The sequence below is a fragment of the Raphanus sativus genome, chromosome 5 (genome assembly GCF_000801105.2).
Source record: "Raphanus sativus cultivar WK10039 chromosome 5, ASM80110v3, whole genome shotgun sequence".
In the NCBI taxonomy this organism is placed as follows: domain Eukaryota; kingdom Viridiplantae; phylum Streptophyta; class Magnoliopsida; order Brassicales; family Brassicaceae; genus Raphanus; species Raphanus sativus.
Genome location: NC_079515.1, coordinates 36,256,152 through 36,278,106, shown reverse-complemented (window position 1 = coordinate 36,278,106; position 21,955 = coordinate 36,256,152). Strand labels below are relative to the sequence as shown.

General features: G+C 31.0%; 2 protein-coding genes and 2 pseudogenes across 2 annotated transcripts; 2 read left to right on the top strand and 2 right to left on the bottom strand.

Annotated features, from left to right (window-relative positions):
- Window positions 1-44: 44 nt before the first annotated feature.
- Window positions 45-3,898, bottom strand: LOC108859379 (CBL-interacting serine/threonine-protein kinase 1-like). The gene is made up of 12 exons (XM_018633276.2): window positions 3,487-3,898; window positions 3,279-3,341; window positions 2,061-2,132; window positions 1,869-1,976; window positions 1,708-1,788; window positions 1,432-1,611; window positions 1,132-1,350; window positions 957-1,061; window positions 743-859; window positions 584-646; window positions 420-494; window positions 45-317 (listed from the first exon to the last, which is right to left on the bottom strand). The coding sequence occupies exons 1-12, from the start codon at window positions 3,670-3,672 to the stop codon at window positions 255-257; spliced, it is 1,332 nt and encodes a 443-aa protein (XP_018488778.1). The 5' UTR covers window positions 3,673-3,898; the 3' UTR covers window positions 45-254.
- An 8,190-nt stretch (window positions 3,899-12,088) lies between these two features.
- LOC108861068 (late embryogenesis abundant protein D-29-like) lies at window positions 12,089-13,594 on the bottom strand (annotated as a pseudogene).
- A 1,345-nt stretch (window positions 13,595-14,939) lies between these two features.
- On the top strand, window positions 14,940-16,280 carry LOC108858896 (putative F-box/kelch-repeat protein At3g17570). Its single transcript, XM_018632751.2, has one exon. The coding sequence runs from the start codon at window positions 15,057-15,059 to the stop codon at window positions 16,227-16,229; it is 1,173 nt and encodes a 390-aa protein (XP_018488253.1). The 5' UTR covers window positions 14,940-15,056; the 3' UTR covers window positions 16,230-16,280.
- Window positions 16,281-17,000: 720 nt separating this feature from the next.
- Window positions 17,001-18,206, top strand: LOC108861152 (putative F-box/kelch-repeat protein At3g17570; annotated as a pseudogene).
- Window positions 18,207-21,955: the final 3,749 nt, after the last annotated feature.

Sequence of the window (21,955 nt, the reverse complement as noted above, 5' to 3'; positions counted from 1 at the left end):
AAATTGGCATGTGACTAACTAAGCACGTGAGACGTACTGTGATATTACAGTCCTATAATGTGCTTGTTAATTGAAAATGAATCTATTTAGTGCATAAATATTTACAAACTATATACGTGTATATTAGCTGGTGATTTTCGCCAACTTTTCTATATACCAAGGCAATTTTTTTCGAACTAATTGTATAAACTGAACTTTTTGTATTTATATTGATGAAAGATTAATAACAATGGATGGTGTAAATACACCAACACCTATGATACTAGCTCTTGTTCCGGCGAGGAAGTGCCCACGTCTTTTAATAGTCTCTCGTACAACTGCACCAACCCAAAAAAAAAAAAACTATATTTAACTTATGTCTTTGATATCTCTTAATATTTAAGTTTGCATATTACAAAACTGAACATCTCTGAACATACCTGTCTATACAAACATGAATCTCCATAAGATTTTCTTAGCTCAACCACGTTCAGTGACGGCTTTATCTCAAAAACCTGTTTTACATAGGATTAGTTCAGTTTAATCACTAAATAATCTAAGGTAGTGAGTGATATACAATTATGTATGTAGTTCATTAATATACCTCAGCTGTTACTAACAAACCAACTTGACCTTTCTGGTTAGGTTCTTCTTGCTTTACTTTTAACTGACAAAAAAAAACAGTTTTAACGATTTAAAACCTCAACAAATCAAACATTACAGAGTAGAAAAGAAAGAGGAAGAAGATAACGTGAAGACTCACCTTGGCATGTTTCTTTTGCACACTGAATCCCATTTCTGTAACTGCGGTTTCGATTTTCTCCAGTAAATCTCTTGCTGAGCTATTTGAAGTGAATCTTATCCTCCTCTCTGATACATCCTGAGAATTGGATAGTATAGTTTTAGCTTTTATTAATTACATTGTCACACAAGCAGAGGACAAATCTTTGAAAGAGAGTTAAAAGCCATCTCTTTACCTCTTGTTCAAAGAAACCAGACAGGTCTAGGAAGGAAGACATTCCGATTAGCTGAAACGCATTAATGATAGTTGGTGAATCACTGCCCTTCCCTTCTTCAGATCCCTACACAACATACAGAGAGTTAAGCACACATTGTACTTGGATCAAATGCAATAAGGGGGCATATTCTTACGAGTTCTTGGATTGAGAAAGAATCATCATCTGTGTCAACTTCCTTTTCGTCATCATCGTCATCTGGAACCGAAGGAGTGTAGTCTTGCTTGAACCATTCGCTGGCTTTAATACCCGTGACTGTTATCCTCGTGACTGGATTTGGATCAAGCATTCTCTTGACCATTGTTCTTGCACCTGGTGATAACCATCTTGGTATCGGTGGGTCTCCTTTGCATATCTGTAACAAAGAAACCAAATATTTTATCAAGAATGTGTGTCAAAACTTATGATATGGAAGAGAAGAGGCGGTTTGGTTTACCTTCTGGTAAAGAACTGCAAGGTTTCTATCGTCAAAAGGGAGACATCCGGTTAGAATCACATAGAGGATTACACCACACGACCATATATCAGATGCTGCACCATCGTAGCCTCTGTTGGCTAACACCTCAGGCGCTACGTAGTTAGGACTTCCACAGGTTGTATGTAGCAGTCCATCATCCTGAAAATGCCAAATAAAAAAAAATATAGTTGGAACATGATTCAGTCAACTTATCTGTCTGCTTATGTTATTATTTAAGATGATATTTTTAAGTACCCTAAAATGCTGAGGCAGAGCACTGAGGCCAAAGTCGGTGATCTTGATATGTCCATTTGCATCAAGAAGAACATTCTCTAGCTGCAATATAGAGAAAAGTCGAGAGATATTAGGAAAAGATTTTTTCCATTAGGTTATTGTAAGACGTGAGGAGCACGGACCTTGAGATCCCTGTGGAAAACACCTTTGCTGTGACAGTAGCTGATTCCATCGATGAGCTGCTGAAACATTTTTCTTCCCTCTGTTTCCGATATCTTTCCTTTTGAAACCTAAGAGAGATACATAGAAGTGTGAGTTTAGCTTCTCAAGATGCACTACTGAATGCAAAGCAGCAGAGGCTAATGGTGTTTTACAATTCTGTCGAATAATTCTCCTCCCATGACACATTCCATGACCATATAAATCTTCGTTTTACTAGCCAAGACCTGCATCATGAAGAAATTGTCCATTAGTTTCATGAAGTAGAAAAAAAATGAGGATTCTGGGATAAGATGTTTGAAAATTCAAATAGTTTGCTCCTAATTAAAAAAAATGAGAAAAATTCTTTGAAATATGATCTCAATCTTATCCAAAGATTTTCTCTAACAAACCCCTTAGGTGTCAAAAACGTGCAAGAAACACAAAATAATAGGTTAACCAGACCAGTGCACGACATAGTTGCGACCTCAAACGTGGACTACGTTACGTGTATCCAATATGTGAAATTCACAATCGGTTGCTTGACCAAAAAGTCAAAGATTTATGCGTGTTACAAGTCAGCAATAAACGTCTACCTCTTTTATAACCCAAATGTACAGCAACACCCAAATAATAATGCATAAAATTTTATGTCATAAGAAGAACTAAGTAACGTATGTACAATAAGATCAAAGTGGGTATTATAAAAGATTATAAAGGTCCTAAGATTAGGCAATTATTATGATCATCAACGCCATGTCCTGTAATTTTAAGGACATAAATTGGGACCCACCTTGAATTTAAAAGGTCATATTGTTATCAGAGTTACCGGCCAAGAGTAAGCCCACCACCGTTCCGATAATAATGGAATAAATAGTTGAGAAAAAAATGGCTAACTGGTAACGTGAAAAACAAGCTAAAGGACCCATGCCCTTGGTAACGAAATTGATGACCAATTTTTTTACAAGTAATTAAACCGAATGAAATTTTAAAGATATCTTTTAGTAAAAACTTGTAAAGATATTCTCAAAGCAAAACAAAAGTGTCAAAGACTTTGGTGTCTAATCCTCATCAGTAAGTTATAATCTGTTTGATAAGATAAGATAAGATCAAACTTGACTAAAAGATAGTGAATATTCACAAGATCTAATCCGAATAACAACAACAAAATGGATCAAATTTTCTTATTCAGAAATTTTTGTTTCACGTTCTGTCATACTCAGGTACTAAATAACAACAAAGCAGAAGAACCTACACCGGAAGCAAACAAACAAACAAAGAGAATCTAGATGGCTGATTGGCTGTATTAATCACATAATCAAATTAATCATTCGATAACAATCCAAAATGATTTTTTTTAATGACACACAAATAAAGATTAGTGGGATACGCACCTCATGTAATCTGACTATGTTGGGATGTTTCAGCATTTTCAGCGTCCGTATCTCTCTTTTTATCTGCACGCAATTAATATAAAAAATAAAAAATAATAATTAATTCCAACAGATCTTCCGGCGTTTTTTGGCCTGTAAACACGAAGAAGTTACCGGAAAAGTAAAAAAAAAAAACAATAATTTGATTCGAAAATGCAAAATGAAAAACCTGCAAGGAGAAGTTGAGATGGGAGACACGAGACTTGTCGATGATTTTAACGGCGAACGGTTTGCCGGAGATGGTGTCTTTAGCGAATTTGACTTTGCCGAAATTACCCTCGCCGAGCGTCCTCCCGAGCTCGTATTTCCCAAGTCGCATTCCCTTCCTCACCTCCTCCTCTTGTTTTCTCACCATCCAATCACTATTTGGACCGATCACACTAACTTATAAGTTTTCCGAAATGACAGAACCAATTTTATAGATTGAAGAGGCTTATGGATGTGGCTTTAGCTGTGTAGGAATGTCTGAGGGAGATATATGTATATCTAAAATAGACAGAAGATTGGAAGAAGAAGAAGAAGAGATTGAAGAGAGGACGCTACTTCTTCTTGCTTCCTCTCTTCCTTTTATATACCCTTTTTATTTTAATTTCTGATTTTCTCTTCATTATTCACCTAATATCTTATTTATTTTTGTTGTTATTTATTGTTAGACAGATTTTTATTGGATAACAAATGGACATATTAGTCTTTTCCCATTTTTTTTTCAAAATCATATTAATCTGAATATTAAATTGTTAATGAAAGGAAAAAAATCTTACTAATAAAAGAATTAAAACACTTTCGAAGAAAAAATACGTCTAAATATGTTAATGACTTATGAGGGGAAATAGTCATTTTTGTCAACTAGAAACATCATTAGTTGAATTTAATAAAATCTGTATTAAAGTATATACATTAGTTTTTAGGGTTTGTTGGAATATATAAACATAAGATGTATATTGCGAGATAAACAATCTCGGTTGTAGACTTTTTTAGCATTTTTGATTGGTATGCAATGGTTTAGTTAAAAAAATTACAAGCACGTTTTAATATCATTTAGATGCACATTCATATGTGAACATTAAAAAAAAACATACCATAAGCAACAACAGAAAAATGGTTGTTTTCCATTCTCTTGTGTATTTTTGTCAACTCGAAGTTAAAACTCGTGGGTTTATTCTTCCAGAATGAGAGCAGGTTATATTGATCAGAATATAATTTTGTCTACAACGTGATTTCGGGATGATAAATGTTATTCTCTCCATAAGTGTTTTAAAAAGATATACTGTATATTTTAAATTTTCAATGCAGTTTTTCAGATAATAATGGAAATTGTAAACTTTTAAAAAATTGTGTTTATTAGATTTTAGTTGAGTAAAAGTTGTAGAAAATAGTTAATCACAAAAAATACATGTAAATCAAAATCAAATATCTCTATTATTAAAATAGAAATACATATATAAAGTACCTCAAAGTTTTCACACTTATTTATATTTATATGCTACTGACAAATAAATAAATTACCTACTTAAATTATTTTTTTGTAACAACAAATAATTATTATTTTTCCAGTGAGATTATAATGTTTTTCTTTAAAAATATATTTTAATATTATTATTTTTTGTTTATTAATGCATTTTTCTTAATCAGATTTTACCTAAAAAGGAAACAATGATTTATTATAATTTCTAAACAAACAAAATCAATAAATTCAAAATTTAAACCAGAATATCATTTTAGTTTATGCGTACATAATCAACAAAGAATCTTTATTATAACAATAAGATGCAGAAACTAAAATACTGAATCAATTGTAATATTATCTATTTCTTACATTTTCATTTTTTCTTTCGTGATGAAAAAGTCACATGTCAATGTGTCACATGTTTCTCGCGAGGCATCTTTCACTATGATTTCTTTAAGAAGTTACAGTTATTAAATGTTGCAGCTGAGATCAATGATGCATCTAGAAGGAGGAAACTAAACAAATACTAAAAATTAATAGTCTCAGAACGTGTCGGAATGGCCGGTGATAACACTGCTGTTGGCTGCCATCAGTGCTGCTCATCGTCCGGTTAAATTTTATTTTCCTAGAACATTGATTAATGATCATCTTATTCTAAGAACATTTCTAACTCTATTCCATAATTTACTGCAAAATAAAATGAAAATTAAGTAATGAACAAATAAAAAAGTTATTAGTTTATAAATAGAATAAAATAATCATTTTCTTGTTTGTTCATTACTAAGTTTATATTTTATTTTGAAATAAATTATAGAGTGAGATCGGATATATTCTGACGGGTAGGAACGTGGAATAATTTAAAGAATAATAATTTGTTTTGTTAAAATAATTATACCAACATTAAAATTAAAAGGAACTTGCATTAATTAATTGGTCATACATATTGTATTTAAAATAAATAAGTATTCAACAATTTTGGTAGTTTAAAATATTTCCATATATTTTAATTAATAATAGAAAGTAATAGCATAACTGTAAATATTGTTAAAATAAAAGAGCATCTCAAACAAATTTATATTTTAATAATATAGATTGATTTATAATATGTTAGTTCGATATCATACTGCTTACTAATTTGTCATCAGCTTTGTGAATCTTATACCACAGCTTTTTTAACAATGAATTCCATTTTCACAGGAATCAAAGTGAAATAGATGGTGAAATGCGTTGGTAGGATATAAAGCCGACAGATATCTGACCTTCGTAAACAAAGCCCAAAAACATAGAGAGCTGCAAATGATAATACTGAACCGATCAAACTTTGGCAGACCAAACAAACAGCAACGATAACTAAACTGACAAGAAAATACTTTAATTGGTACACGTAAGAAATAAGCCAATTCAGCAGTTTTTTGCTTTATTTCACATGTAGTAAAAAAATTATCCGCACGAGTTAAAAGAATAATCCCTTGACTTGAATAGTACAAAACCCAAACTAATTAAATAGTTGTCAACCAATATTTTTCTCAAGAGATTATAGATTTAAACCATTGATTAAGGATCACTAATCATTGATAAAAGTATTTGATTAAACGTAGTACGATCCTACATTTAGCTTCATGTCTCTCGTCTTTCACTGGAATAATTACACTAGGCGTACACTCGACCCATATATGAACTGACAAGGTAATCAAAGCGAAGAACAACTAAAGACACAAGCTTAAACCCCTTAAACCTTAAGACAAATACTCATAACACAAGTTCTTTAGCTTGGTTTTTTTCCCCACTACTTCGTAGAAGATGAGTACAAAAAGCAAATGGCTGTGGAATTCACCCATGGACTTATAACTTAAGAAATGGGAAAAAAAATAGAGAAAGTGTTTTCTTGAGACCAAAGAATCCAATTCCTAGTTTAGCAAAAAAAAAAGAATCCAATTCCTATTATTTGCAAAACAACAACTGAGTACCGTTAGATTTTCTCTCTCTCGACAAGTTCCTTCACTCCACGTAATCTTCAACTCTCACTTCCTCGTTTCTCATCATATAGAGGCCAACAATCCTAATACATATTATTAACTATAAAACCTAATCTAAAACCGGATACGAAAATATTCACCTAATCAACAACTATATGCTGTTAACAATTACACCTTTAAACTTTTGAGTTAAGAAAATAAGTCTTTATCCAAGGCAAACAAAAAAAATTATTAATCTAACACTTAGATTTTGGACTGCTTTTACGTTTTTTTTTAGTTTTATAACAATTGAACTCTATGCCGACACTCAAGCTAATCTGTGTTACCTAAGAGATTAGCCTAACGAGAAAAGGGAAGCAATCTTAGATTTTCTTATCATTAGAACCGTCTAAAGTTCGAAATCAACATATAGTCTTTAAACATCTCTATTGTCTAAAATTTGCATATAGGTACTGTTGATTATCAATCCGACTAGAAAACAAAATTAGACAATTTGAATATGTTTGTTTTACCAATATTGCCAGTCTTTTAAGCACGAATCCATATTTCTATTAATAAAATTTAATGCTAGCAATGAACTAAAATAAAAGATATGGTTCCAAATATATCTAAGCAAAGTATTAAAAGATATTAAATCAACGTACCATACTGCTCGACGCACACAAAATCAATCATATAAATGGTGTCCACAAAAGAAAACAACATGCATGGGCAAGTGGCTATCGGAATAGATTAAATGGTCCATACATACTAAAACGAAATTTAATGCGGTTTCGATTTTTCCAAGAGTTATTATACGTTGTTTTAGAAATTATATAGCTACAAAGTGATGTGGCAGGCCGAAAGAGTAGATACAGTATAATCTCTTTAAATTAATAATCGATAGATTAATATTTCTATAAATTAATATAATTTCATAGTCCTAAATTGAATTTTTGGTTCAATTAATATCTCGATAAATTAATAATCTCTATAAATTAATAAAAAATATAGTTTTGGTGTAGTTCCAATATTATTAATTTATAGAAGTTTTACTGTATATATGTATATATTACGGGCCAACAGATTACGGATAGAAAAATATTGAGATATTTGAGAATGGAGGATCGGGCAGTAGCACGTGCTTTAACCAACGGATGATTGACTGGTGTGACCATTGCAGCCATGTGGTTACTCACTTCTTCTTCTTCTTTTTTTCCAACCACAGAAATCGTTTATCTTGAAAATTGAATCATTTGCATAGTGGACAAAGTCCTAACTTAGGTTATCTCAACATATTCTTTACATAGTTAAAAAATAACTCAAAAGTAATATATTCTTATCACTAATGTTTACAATTATATTTCTATTTTAAGACTTCTAAATATATTTTCTTTTGTCAAGACTTCTAAATATATTTTCTCTCTGAAATTAACATATCATCCAATATTTCTTATTCTTTAGCTATAAATTAAAGATTAGTAAGAGCTTGAGATCAAACTTTGATGTGCCATGTTCATATTGGTTAGTTGTGCCTAAAAAATAATGGAACTCAATTTCCCCCAATCAAGTCACCGCCATTACCTTTCCTCTCATCAACCAATGGGTTACCACATTTATTTCTGGCATCGTATTCGAGTGCAACTTCTTGTCACTAAAGAACCCATTTTGGCCTCACACAGGATGTGTTGGTGTGTCCCTTTTTGTGGTTTGGTGATTGTGGACAGTATTATCTACAGCTTTAGATTTGCTTCAACTCCGTTCTGTTAATGACCCATTAATTTAATATTGTTAGCGTAAGAATTTTAAAAGTAGTAAATAAAATTAAATATGAATACTAACAAATTTTTAGCGTCAACTTAAAAACAATATTAGAGTCATATAACAACGTTGCATAGAGACCGGGTCTGGCTGACGCCAATGGTCAAGCCACAAGAGACTAGTCAGTTGGATTTTGGTCCATCGAATACTCTGGATTATATTTAGAAAAACAAAGTTGCATAGAGAAAGAAGCAACAATGTTGAAATTTACACCAAGGACGAGAAACAAAAAAGGACACGGCATGCAATGAGAGTAGCCACATTGTGACATTCTTGACCTCAAAAGAGGCAGGCAAACAGGCAAACCCATAAAATGTGTGTGCCCATCAGCCCATGTGAGACTGATCTATAGACGTGTTTTGGTATCTAAATAAGTGGCCCCTGTATATGTTTTTGAGTAGAATGTCACACATCTAAATTTGGTTTCTTTCATAATTGGTTATATACTCATAGCGTATCACCTATGATTAGTTGGTATTTGTATACAGGGTCATCGCATCAAGAGGTTCTCAAGGAAAAGCTCTCATCATATATATTAATATTAAAATTAATTTTTGATTCTATCAACGCGTAGTTATTTTTGTTTGCATAATTCAATTTAATATAAATAATAATTTCACTAAGAATTTATGTATTCAAAAATTTTATATAATTTTATTTAAATTTATGTATTATTGTAAGTTTTTGAATATGTAAATTTGAATATGTAAAAAGGTTTTAATCACTATTCTATATAATTTTAATTTAAATATTTAAAGTTAGATAAAATAATTTATAAAATGTTAATATGTTTAGATTTAGTCTTAAATTTTTGAGATAAATTGAAATTGTTAACTTGAGTGTTAGTATATTCATATTTTAGATTTGTGAGTGTAATTTAATTGTAAACTGCAAAAAATATTTGTAGTTATTCCATTAACTAACAAATATTAATATCATCATTAAAAAATTTAATAGAGTAATCACTATAAATTTCATATGTATTATATTTTTTTTCATATGTATTATATTAATTTATATTATTTTTTATTTTATGGAATAATATATGTTCATATAAGTTATCTAACTATATTTTTATTTGATATATGATATAATTTTATATATAATATGATAAATTTATAATTTTTTTGTATATAACTAGGTGATTCTCCCGTGTTCATGCACGGAAATAAATATTTACAAATAAATACTTTATTTTGTTTGTTTATATGTTTTAAGTAATCTTTTATTTGTATGTATAAAAAATTGTATTAAATATCTTTATGTTTTAAGTATGATATTTTGTATTATTTCAACCTTTTTTTTTTTTGAGTTGTATATAGACTCAAAATTAATGATGATTTATCTCATTAGGTTAAAATTATCGTATTAGTAGGTAATTCAGTTTATCTTCTTATATTTGTAAATATATTTCATAAAATTTTGTATAATTTGATATATTTTATTTTATAAAAATAGAAAAAAAGTAAATCAGATATTCATTAATAAACATAACTTGTAAAATATTGAAAATTTATTCACGTAAATGAATATATGCAAAATAGATACGTCATAATAATTGGTTGATTGTTCATATTTTGATTGATTTCATTACTTGGATTTGGTATATTGGGCTATATAATTTTTTAATCATAATATTTTGGTTATAATTAGACTAAAATAAAAATATTTTGCTAATTACATTTTTAGCTTACCTTAGGTTCATAAATATATTTATGTATAATTATATATGTTTTTGATAAAATATATAAGTCTATATTTTGAAATTTGATAGATATTTTCTGTTTTTTATGTTTTTGGAAAAATATGAAGAAAAATACAAATAAATTTCGTTTATGTATAATCAATCTTTTATATTCTAGAAATATTATTATCTTATAGAAAATGTCTAAATATTTATTAAATATATAATTTTATTTTTCTTATCAAAAATTTTAATACAAATTTGATTTAACTGAACACTAAAATTAAGATAAAAACAATTTAGTTTATTTTGAATTATATTTAAGAATGTGCATGTATATATTTAAAATTATAATCTTAGGTAGATTTTTCTATCTATTTATTTTAATTAAATATATTAAATAAATATGGAAAATTGCATAATTGTCAAAAATTAAAATTGAAAAATATTTATAAAATCTGTAGATATATATATAAGAAACTAATGATTTTACGATTTAATTTGATTTTATGATTTATTTCTTTTTATAATTTTCTAAAATTAAGTATATATTTTTGAAATATTTTTAATTAAATGATATTTCAAAATTTGAAATGCCATATTGAATATATTTATTTTAATGATGATTTATGAGTTTTTACCATATTTTTAAAAAGTCCAAAAATATAAATCGACAATAAATATAAATATATTTTCCATGTCATACTAATCTTTAAATATAATTTTCTATGTCATATTAATCTTTAAAACATGTCATCAATTTTAGTAGCCATGTTACAATTATTAATCTAGGTGTTTTCCTGCACCATGTGTAGTGATGAATTTTTTTAAAGTTAAATTTTATATTTTAAAATGTAATTTATTAATATTATATATTTTATTATTTTTACCAATAATTAATATAAATATCATTAATTAAGCATAAAATTAAGAGAATTTTTTTTTTTTTAATTATATTTAAGAATATATATGTATATATATAAGGTTAAAATCTTAGATAAAAAATTATTTATTTCATTTGGTTAAATGTATTAAATCAACTTGTACAAATTACTAAAAATTATATAAATTGTATAGTTATCAAAAATTAAAACTAAATAATATTTACATAATTTGTAGATATCTAAAAGAAACTAATGATATTACGATTTTTTTTTAAAATTCAGAAAATTCAAAAACTTTTAGATAATAAAAAATTTATAATTATAAAAGTAAAATTATATAATATTTTGAAATTCAAAATGTCATATTTGAATATATTTATTTTAGTGATAATTTATGAGTTATTACCATATTCTACAAAGTTTACCAAAATATAAATCAATATTAAATGTAATATATGAGTTATTGCTATATTCTACAAAGATTTCCAAAAATATATATCATCATTAAATGTAATTGTCCATGTCATATTTAACCATATGACATGTCATCAATTTTAATAGCCACATCATAATTTTTTTGTGAAAATGATTGTAGAGAAGACATGTGGCAAATCACTTCGCAAATAATGTCTAAGGGATTTTAAACCTAGAATACATCAATTCGCCAAAAGCAGACAAATATAATTGTGGTTTCTACGAAGATATCCATCTAATTTCTAAACAGTCGACCAGATCAAAGAAGCTGTCTACCGAATCCTATTAGGGTATTACCAGCGTACAAAGAGTTGTTTTAGAAATTAGACTGTAATCACGCAAAGTGAATAGGCTTCTGATCTCAAAAGAGTCGGGCCCGTTAAAGGTACTAATTAGACCATGTAATTACAGCTAGCCTCTTCACTCAAAACGTAAGACATGTCTATATACCAGAGATCAATAGATGCATTACGAAACCAAAAAGGAGGAAAAGAAAATTCAGACACGATACACATGTTTAAAGACCAGGAAAAATAAAAGCAGTATCAACCATATTATTGAAAGCCAGTTTACAAAAAAAAACACATCAACAGTATAAACCATCTTAAAACTGTTCAATGTCCTCTCTGAATTGTTGTTTCACCACATTTTAGAGCTCATCATCATCGGCGTTTAATCTAGCATCCTTAACTCGTTTTGACTTGTGCGACAATGTATCTCTAGCTTTCTCTGATTGCCTAGCAGCTGAGTCATAGCTTTGAGACGCTTCATCTTTCGCAGACTCCAAAGTCTCCTCAGCTTTGGATTTTGCAGTCTCGTAGTGTTCTTTACTCTTCTCCTTCGCATTCTTACTCTCTCTTTCCGCTTCTTCCTTCAACTTTTCCGCCTTTATTAAGTCCCAAGTCCCACATCGGTTACATATAGTATCCTTGGACAGTATATATGTGATTGGGCAATCTTCCACTCTTGAGCTAGTTTTTGGGTGTGAGTTAGACCCATCACTAATATAGTATCAGAACCCAAAGGTTTCAATTTCTCGATGTGGCCCACCCGTGGATGTCCAGTCCCACAAACTTCAAGCTACAGATGTCCAATCCTGAGCGTGAAAGGGATGTATTAAGTCCCACATCGGTTACATATAATATCCTTGGGTAGTATATATGTGATTGGACAATCTTCCACTTTTGAGCTAGCTTTTGGGTGTGAGTTAGACCCATCACTAATAGCCTTCTCCTTAGCCGCACTCGTTAGATCGCTCGCCTTCTCCTTAGCCGCCTCAACCGTTTCTTCCAACCTCTCCTTAGCGTCTCTTGCTTTGCGTGTTGCGTGTTGCTGCGTCCTTAGCTTCTTTAGCCTTCTCCGACACCGTGTCCCCCATGTAAGGATAGTTTTCGTAGTGTTTGATTCCGATTTTCTCTTTAGCCCAATCAGTCCATGACTTATCGCTATTGTCTCCCGAAAAACTGTTTTTAACTTGTTTTGACTTGTAAGACAAGTCATCTTTAACTTGACCTACTGAATCATAGCTCTGCGATGCCTTGTCTTTCACGGAACCAATAGTCTCGCCGGCTTTCGATTTTGCTGTCTCGTAAGCCCCTTCTGACTTCTCCTTCGCACCAACGTTGTCCCTGACCGTTGTGGTGGTGTGAGTGGTCGGGATGTTTTCTTCATGCTTCAGACCGATTTTCTCCTTGGCCCAATCGGTCCATGATTTATCCTTAGCCGCTTCTTCTGTGATGGTGGCTTTAACACAACACATCGTTACAATAGCCATAAGTACCAAAGATACGATAACTCTCCTCCCTAAACCCATTTTTACTTAACCCTTGAATAATCTAGACTCTTTCTCCTCGCAGTTATGAAATAAACAACATGAAAAGCTCATGTGTGGTTTTCTCAGAGGATTTGTGAGGTGATGGCTCTGTTATGTATGTGGGACACGAGAAAGGGTTGACGACACTTGTCCAACTACGTGGTGAGTACCTACTTCTTATGTCGTTTTGATCTTGGATTCGTGTTAAGTGATTACACGTGTTATATATGTTACCGAATATCGATTTAGCTGGAAGATACTCAACCGACTCACGATGTTGAAAAGAATAGAGAAAGGCTTCCTAAATCTTTATCCATCTCATGGTTCCGTGACAGTCTATGTCTTACCAAAACAAAAGTTCTCCTCCAGCACTATAATCCTTATTTCGTGTTGGACTATAATCCGTATAACTGGGCCAGCTTTACCAAATCCAACACTATAATCCTCTGATGGCATATAGAATGATTTGGGCGCAGGCGCAACTTAGATTTAATGTTTATAGAATAGAACATAACCTTGCTCATATAGATAAACTTTTTTAATGCTAGTTAATTATATAATTAAAAACTACAAAAATTGATCAAATATTTTAAATAGTTATTTTCCATTTTGTTTTCTAAAATAGTCTTTCAGATCAAAGTGAAACAAACTATATGTTTTATTGAAAGGGTAAATAAAAACTAAACCTTACTTATAATTTTATTTAATTATTTATTAAATATATAAATTAAATAAATATTATAAATTTCAAATGTAGTAAAAATAAAAAAAAATCTATTTTTTGAATTTTTATTTTGTAAAACGATTATGCTTGAAAGGAGTTTAGAAAGACTTTCATAAATATATAAATATATGGCATCTTCTTACAATTGTAAGAAAAAGTTTTGGATTTCATGAATGCCTTAATAAAATTATATCCAAACTTTTAAATATAACTTGTATGTGTATTTACGAAGATATTTATCATAGATGTGTATGACAATTTTTTTGAATTATATGCTTATTAGGAAAACATTACAAAATATATAATATCTTTCTAAATTTAAAAAGATTATTTTACATATATATTATCTTTATGAAATTTAGATATCAAATTTAAGGTTTTCCTAAAAGTGTAGGAATGTGTTATACATATTCAAAAATATTATACATTTATAATATATAAGGTCTTCCTATATAGACATTTAAAATATAAAAATATATATTTATGAATTTTTTAAAAAAAAAATTGTGAATATATTATAAATATTTATCAATATTTTTCTAAACTACAAAAAGAGATTATACATATTTTTTTTTTGAAAACGAGATTATACATACAATAATGTTTTCTAATTAAACTATAGATATACTGTAGCTAAAATTTAGGAAGAATTAATTGTATCCATATCTTCCTAAACTATGGATAAACCTTAAAGCCTAACTTTTCTTTGCTATTCCCCCAACTATAAGTTACGGTTTTAAGACAGACTTCCTTTTTTTTTTTTTGATAAAATAAGACAGACTTCCAAATTTCTCTTCTCTCTCTTTTTCTTTATATAGTTGACCTTAAAGCTTAACTTTTCTTTGCTATTCTCTAGTTCTCTTCTTTTCTCTTCTCTATCCTCTCTTCTCTCTTTCTTCTTTGGGAGTTCACGTCAGAAACATTAAAAAAAACGATAATGGTGACCCCCAAACTCCCATCGGACTTGGAATCAGAGATACTTTCTAGGGTTCCTCCCACATCTGCAAAACGTCTGCAGTTAACTTGCAAGCGATGGAACACCTTGTTCAAAGATCAGAGATTTATCAACAAGCACTTGGGCAAAGCAGCAACACAGATGGTCTTCAAAAAGGATGAATCGGTTTATTCATTCAGTCTCGATTTCAATGGAATCCATAATAGATATGATCAGTTTATTACGATTACAGGAAAAATTCAGAGACTGAAGGATTCAAAAGATGTGAAGATATCTAAAATCTTCCACTGTAAAGGTTTATTGTTATGCACGACAAAAGACAAAAATCTCGTGGTTTGGAACCCTTGTACTGGTCAAACCAGGTGGATCCAATCTAACGGGTGCGCCATGGACCATGAGTATTTTCTAGGATACGGAAACAAGAACAAATCATGTGATAGCCTCAAACTCTTGAGGTTTAGATATTATTATTCCTTTGAAATGTATGAGTTTAACTCTGATTCATGGAGAACTTTTCGTGACGATGCTGTTAATTGTGAAATATTATGGCGGCGATCGAGTGGCGTGTCTTTAAAGGGAAATACTTACTGGTTATATTCAGATGATGAAGACGACGACGAGGTGGTTAATTGTATTCTCAAATTTGATTTCACTACGGAGAGATTTGGACGTCTGTCTCTTCCTTTTCATAATGATGATAATGATGCGGGTGTAGTTCTATCAGTTGTCAGAGAAGAGAAACTTGCGTTGCTATTTCAGAGCTTTGATATTGATAGTCCATTAGAGATGACGATATGGGTGACCAACACTAAGGCTGATGAGGCCAAAGACTTTTCGTGGAGCGTGTTCTTAGTAGTGGATTTCAGTAGATTTAGAGAATGCATGACGAGGGTAATTAGTTTCTTGGTGGACGAGGAGAATAAAAGGGTCATGTGTTGTCATCAAGACTTTGAAGAGAAAGAGAGGACCATAATTTACGTTGCTGGAGAAGATATACATAAAGTAGTCTATATAGAGCACATTCCCAAGGGGATAATAAACATTGACTTCAGGAGAAGCCTTCAACCCCCTAGTCCACTTCTCGTCAGTTATGTTCCAAGTTTGGTCCAAATTCCGTTAAAGCAAAGTAATCCTGATGGCAAAAGAAAAAGATGATTAGTTGATTATTAATTAGGGTTGTTTCTGTTTAGTTAATAAACATACTCGCTGGATTTTCTTTGTTTTGTTTTCTTTTCTTTGTAAACTTTTTTTTCTGGAAAAAAGATTTTTTGGTGATGTCACTCAAATATATTAGTTATGATATAGTGGCGATCAAGGTTGTCATAAATATGTGCATGTTATATAAATACAAGAAACAAAGAGACGAACACCAAGGAGTAGAAAATATCATCACATTGGCAGGACTTTAATTAAGTTAATTATATAACTACAAGTATATCTCAACGTCCTCAAGTTGTAAACTTGAAACCATACAACCTGGTGATGCATGTTTGAAATGGAAAAGCTTACTAGGTTGCTTCAGGATAAAATCTAGTATACTCTTACAAGTTTGGATTTTTCTAAAAGGAGAGATTTGGAAATTCATTTCAGCGTGATCCTTTTCAAGACATTGACGCTTTATTAGTTGCAGGAGTATACTGGGCTCAATGTATGGCCCTCTTACCGTTATAACCTCTCTCTATATATATATCCCAGTTGAATTACCAACAGTTAATACTACAAAGCTAAAACCCTAGTTGGTTGTCTCCTAGTGGCTGACCCCTTTGCTATATAGACAAATAACCCGTCTTCGACTCCCAATTAAAGCTAAAACCCTAATCTTTTCTCCTTTTTTAGTTAACCTTAAAGCTTTAACTTCTCTTTGATATTATCTTCTGGCTTTCTTCTTTTCACTTGGCTATTCTCTCTCTTTCTTCCTTGGGAGTTCAGGTCAGAAACAAAAACAAAAGATAAACAATAATGGTGATCCCCAGTCTCCCATGGGAATTGGAATGCGAAATACTTTCTAGGGTTCCACCCACATCTGTAAAACGTTTGCAGTTAACTTGCAAACGATGGTATGCTTTATTCAAAGATCAGAGATTTATCAACAACCACCTGCGCAAATCAGAAACGCAGATGGTCTTACTGAATGATGAGTCGGTTTATTCATTCAGCTTCAATTTCCATGGCATCAACAATTGGTATGGTCGCTTTATTGATTGTACAGGTAAACTTAAGAGCCTAAAGTATTCAGAAAAAGTCAAGATATCTGAAATCTTCCACTGTGAAGGGTTATTGTTATGCACCACCACAGACAATAGTCTCGTGGTTTGGAACCCTTGCACTGGTCAAACCAGGTGGATCCAATCCAGGCAATCTAGTAACCGTTACACCAAGTATAAGTATTTTCTAGGATACGAAAATGAGAACAAATCACGTGACAGCTTGAAAATCTTGGAGCTTAGCTATAATCTTGGAGTTTGGAAGTTTGAAATATATGAGTTTAACTCTGATTCATGGAGGGTTCTTGATACCGATTCTGTTAATTTTGGAATATTATCATCTCTTGGTGTTTCTTTAAAGGGAAATACTTACTGGTTAGTTTATGATCTGGTTAGTTTCATACTCAGATTTGATTTCACAACAGAGAGTTTTGGACATCTATCTCTTCCTCGTCAGAGTGATGATGATTATGATGCGGGTGTAGTTCTATCAGTTGTCAGGGAAGAGAAACTTGCGTTGTTATTTCAGAACTCTGCTCGTTCTAGTCAGGTGAAGATATGGTGACCAATACTAAGGCTGATGAGACCAAATACTTTTCATGGAGTGAATTTTCTTTCAGCACCGTTTGTTTGACCAGGGTGATGAGTTTCTTGGTGGACGAGGAGAATAAATGGGTCTTGTTGTGTCATCAAGACTATATAGATCAAGAGAGGACCATAATTTCCGTTGCTGGGGAAAATATATATGAAACAGTCGTCTATAAAGATTGTAAGGAAACTCACTATGATAGGAGCAGGCAACGCCCTAGTTCACTTCTCCTCAGTTATGTTCCAAGTTTGGTCCAAATTCCGGCAAAGCAAAGTACTCCTGGTGGCAAACGAAAAAGTTGATTCAGTTACCTTTGTTTCTTTGAGCGAGATTAGTCAACTATTAACTAGGGTTATTTTGTTTAGTTAATAAACATACTAGCTGGATCTTCCTTTTCGTTTCTTTTTATTTTCTTTCTTTTTTGGAAAAAGTCGAAGATTTTGGTGATCTTTCTCAAACATCAGCAGCTCGTGCTGTTAGAGGTGTTGATAGTACAAGAGGTCCAGCCTCACCGAAGTGTTGAATCAGAGGTCCCATAGGAAGCCAGCTATCATCACCGAAGGGTCCCATAGGCCATGCCATTAGCAGGACTTTAATTAATGTAATTTAGAATTTTTCGAAAAGTTGAGAGATTTGGCGATTCATTTCAATGTTCAAGACATCAACGCTTTATCAGTGGCTAGAGAATAGCAACATTTGGTGTCACATCAGAGCTTTGAATCTCTGATATATACTGAACTATTACGTGTTATGTAAACTGTAATTTCACCACTTCTTTCGACAATAGCAAGTTACGTTGACAATCTCTTCCTTCATTCAGTATGATTTCATTCCGAATCCAAAAGTAAATGTTGGTTTAGGGCGGAACGATGGTGACGAGTCCAGTGAATCCCAGTTTCTTGTACTCTTTCCCCCCACGGAAAGAAGAAGAAAACATATTCATAGAACAAAATGTCTGTAGAGTGTGGGGAGCAAGAAATGATAACGTCGTTATCTCTTGTTACGGAAGGAGAATGTGAGATTCGAATGAATCCAAACCAAGTCGATACAAAAAGGCTCTCAGACGCCCAGAAGGACGGTCTAGGCTCAACAAAAGAATTTGGTCAGCATTGTTCAGTCACTCAACCATTGTTATGTTTCTTACAAGTTACAACACGTTTCTTGATTGATCTGCGACGTTCAAGCCAAATAAATTTGAACATATATATCCAATTAATTAGAACTAAACCAAAACATAAACCGATCTGCATTTTACCTGAGTTAGACGATTCGTTATAATTCAAATCAATACGAAAAAATGCGGACTGGACCCAAATATATTTCAACAATGACATGATTCTTGACAAGTTGAACTAAAACTGAAAAAATCTGAAACAAAACTTATGCCTGTTTAAATCTAATAATATGTAGGCCGTACTTTACTTGCCTTTCTAGTAAATCTTGAAGAAAAGAAACTGAAAACTTTTTTTGAACCTAAACCGAATTGCCAACTTCTTTTAGAGTAGTTACATATATGATTACATAATACATGTTACATGTAGCACCATAAGCCAGTGATTAAATAAAACATTGTACTGCAATAGCAAATTATTTTAAAGTTCAATTACATTGAAACATTAAAAGTGACAAAACCTAATTAATGAGAAAAGTATGAAGAAAATAACATAGCAAGTATATAACTTAAATAGTGAGTGATCTTGTTGAATTAAATCACTATTGGTTCTTGCAGATCAATCATATATTCACTAGTAAGAAAATAAAAAGACAAAAGCTGAAGAATATAGTTTGGTAGTATATAGAATATAGGCATGATTACTTTACGACATTTGCATATATATATATTTATCAATACATTAAATACTATAATTTATTAGACTTATAAACTAATTAACCAATATTTTTGAATCCTTCATTCCTCATACATGGAAAGGTTGAGAACTTATTCTCATCTCAAAAGAAGTTCTTTCACTTTTACAGCCATGCATCCATCCGTCGGTCTCCTGTGCATTTTCTTTAGACAATAATCTTATTTTAAACCTCGTATAGATCATATATTATATATAGATAAGTACGTATTTACGTGTTAAAGGCATAATGCATATACACGAGAGGTTGTCGTTTTGTATATCACCGTTTCCTAGCTACTTCCTATTCTCTCTTTTCCCCTTCCTATAAATATGAAAACTTAGAGGTGTATACATATATTCAAGTTGAGTGATTGTAGTATACATATATAAGACAAATCGAGATGGGTAGGAACAAGAAATCATCAACGTTTTCGATAATAAGAGCTTTGCTACCGTGCTGTTCGAACAGTGGAGATGATTGGAGCGAAGAAGGAGTGATCATAAGGTCAAGAATCATGACCAGTGATGAAGATGGTCGACTTTGGATCGCTGAGCCAGGGGTCGATAGAAGAGCTAATTCGTTTATTGCTAGGTTCTACGAGAACCGAGGCTCCGATCCTAATTACAAAAGTGTTACCCCTTGAATGATTTTCCGTGCTTTGCCTTCTGTACTTTGTTTCTTCCATGTTTTTTTTCGTCTCGTGTTAGTTCAAAAAAACAACAACATGTTATACGTAATACCCTGTCTTTGTTAGTACATGTATTAAATCTTCGTTTGTTTATTTATGTATTAATAATAACTAATGAGATTTATAACTCTGGCTTCATACTGTTTATTTATATATACAAATAATAATAGTTTTATCAAATTTAGTGAAGAAGTTTAATTAGTTTTATCATTATATTTGTGATACTTTCTTGTTAACGGCAGTATATTATATGAACATTGCATATACCTACAATCCCCTTCACAATGATAACTCTTTGACCCATTCACTCGAGTAATGCATATCTCATTTCTTTACTGGAGGATCAGTTATAATTTCCATTTGGAGTTAATAAACCATGCAAAAAATGAGTTTCAACTCAAACTCAATTTAAAATAATGAAATGAACAGATTGACTCGTATCATTTATACATATTAGTATTGGTCTCTAAACTTCGATGTAGAATTTGTAAGGTTTCGTGTTTGTTAGTGATGCAAAACTCTTCCATTTGGTGAAGGAGAAAACAACGACATTTGTATGGAAAAGGTTATATAGATCTTTTTAACGCTGATTTATTATGATATTATAATTATTAGGAAGATTACATAAATGATTCGACAACCGATAATACTACCTGTTTTATGATCTTATAGAAGTAAAATTATCATTATTCTCGATTTGCCGATTCATCATAATTTTGAGTGTCACGAGCCAGCAGTTCACAAGCCTTAAATCACCCAAATTTAAAATGTAAAATAAACCCATAGACCCATCTCTGAAAAAGTTGTAAAACCCATGAGCTTTCTTTCCGGTTTAAAGTTTGGAATTTTTCTCGATTTAAAACAGTTTTTGAGAGATCTTAATTTTTTCTAATTTCTTCTAAATGAAAATTGGTTTTTGGTTAACTAATTAAGAAAATTAAAACGCCTGGTTTCCTCTTGTATATAACTTTGTTTAGTGTGCAATTATTGTATAGGTTCCTCCATCATGAACTCACAATAAAAGACTGGCTTTACTTGTGAAGATTTTTTTTGGTAAACCTTTACCCGTAAATTTATTATATTTGTCAGCGTAACAAGTACAATGGACCTAAATTCTTCAAGCACAGTAAGAGTCAATAACAAACATAATATTATACTAGGTGATTTTCCCGTGCGCATGCACGGATATAAATATTTATAAAACGAATATATTAAATAGTTTACTATAATTTTTTTATTTTTAAATTACTATGTAATTTATATTGTAATCAGTATGCTATTTTCAAATAATATTATTTTATTTTAATCATAGGTATAATTTTGGATATATAAGATAATATCTAATTTTCTGATTTAACCATAATTTGTTTATTCTATAGATTAAAATATTGATTAATTTTGTTGTTTACATTTAATTTGATATTGCCTTAGATTTGTAAATATATTTTAGAAATATTATGTATAATTTAATATAATTTTTTTAGAATTAAATAGTAAAAATAAATTAAAGTTTTAATTGACTCAAAGTTACTGATATTAATATAACAACGAT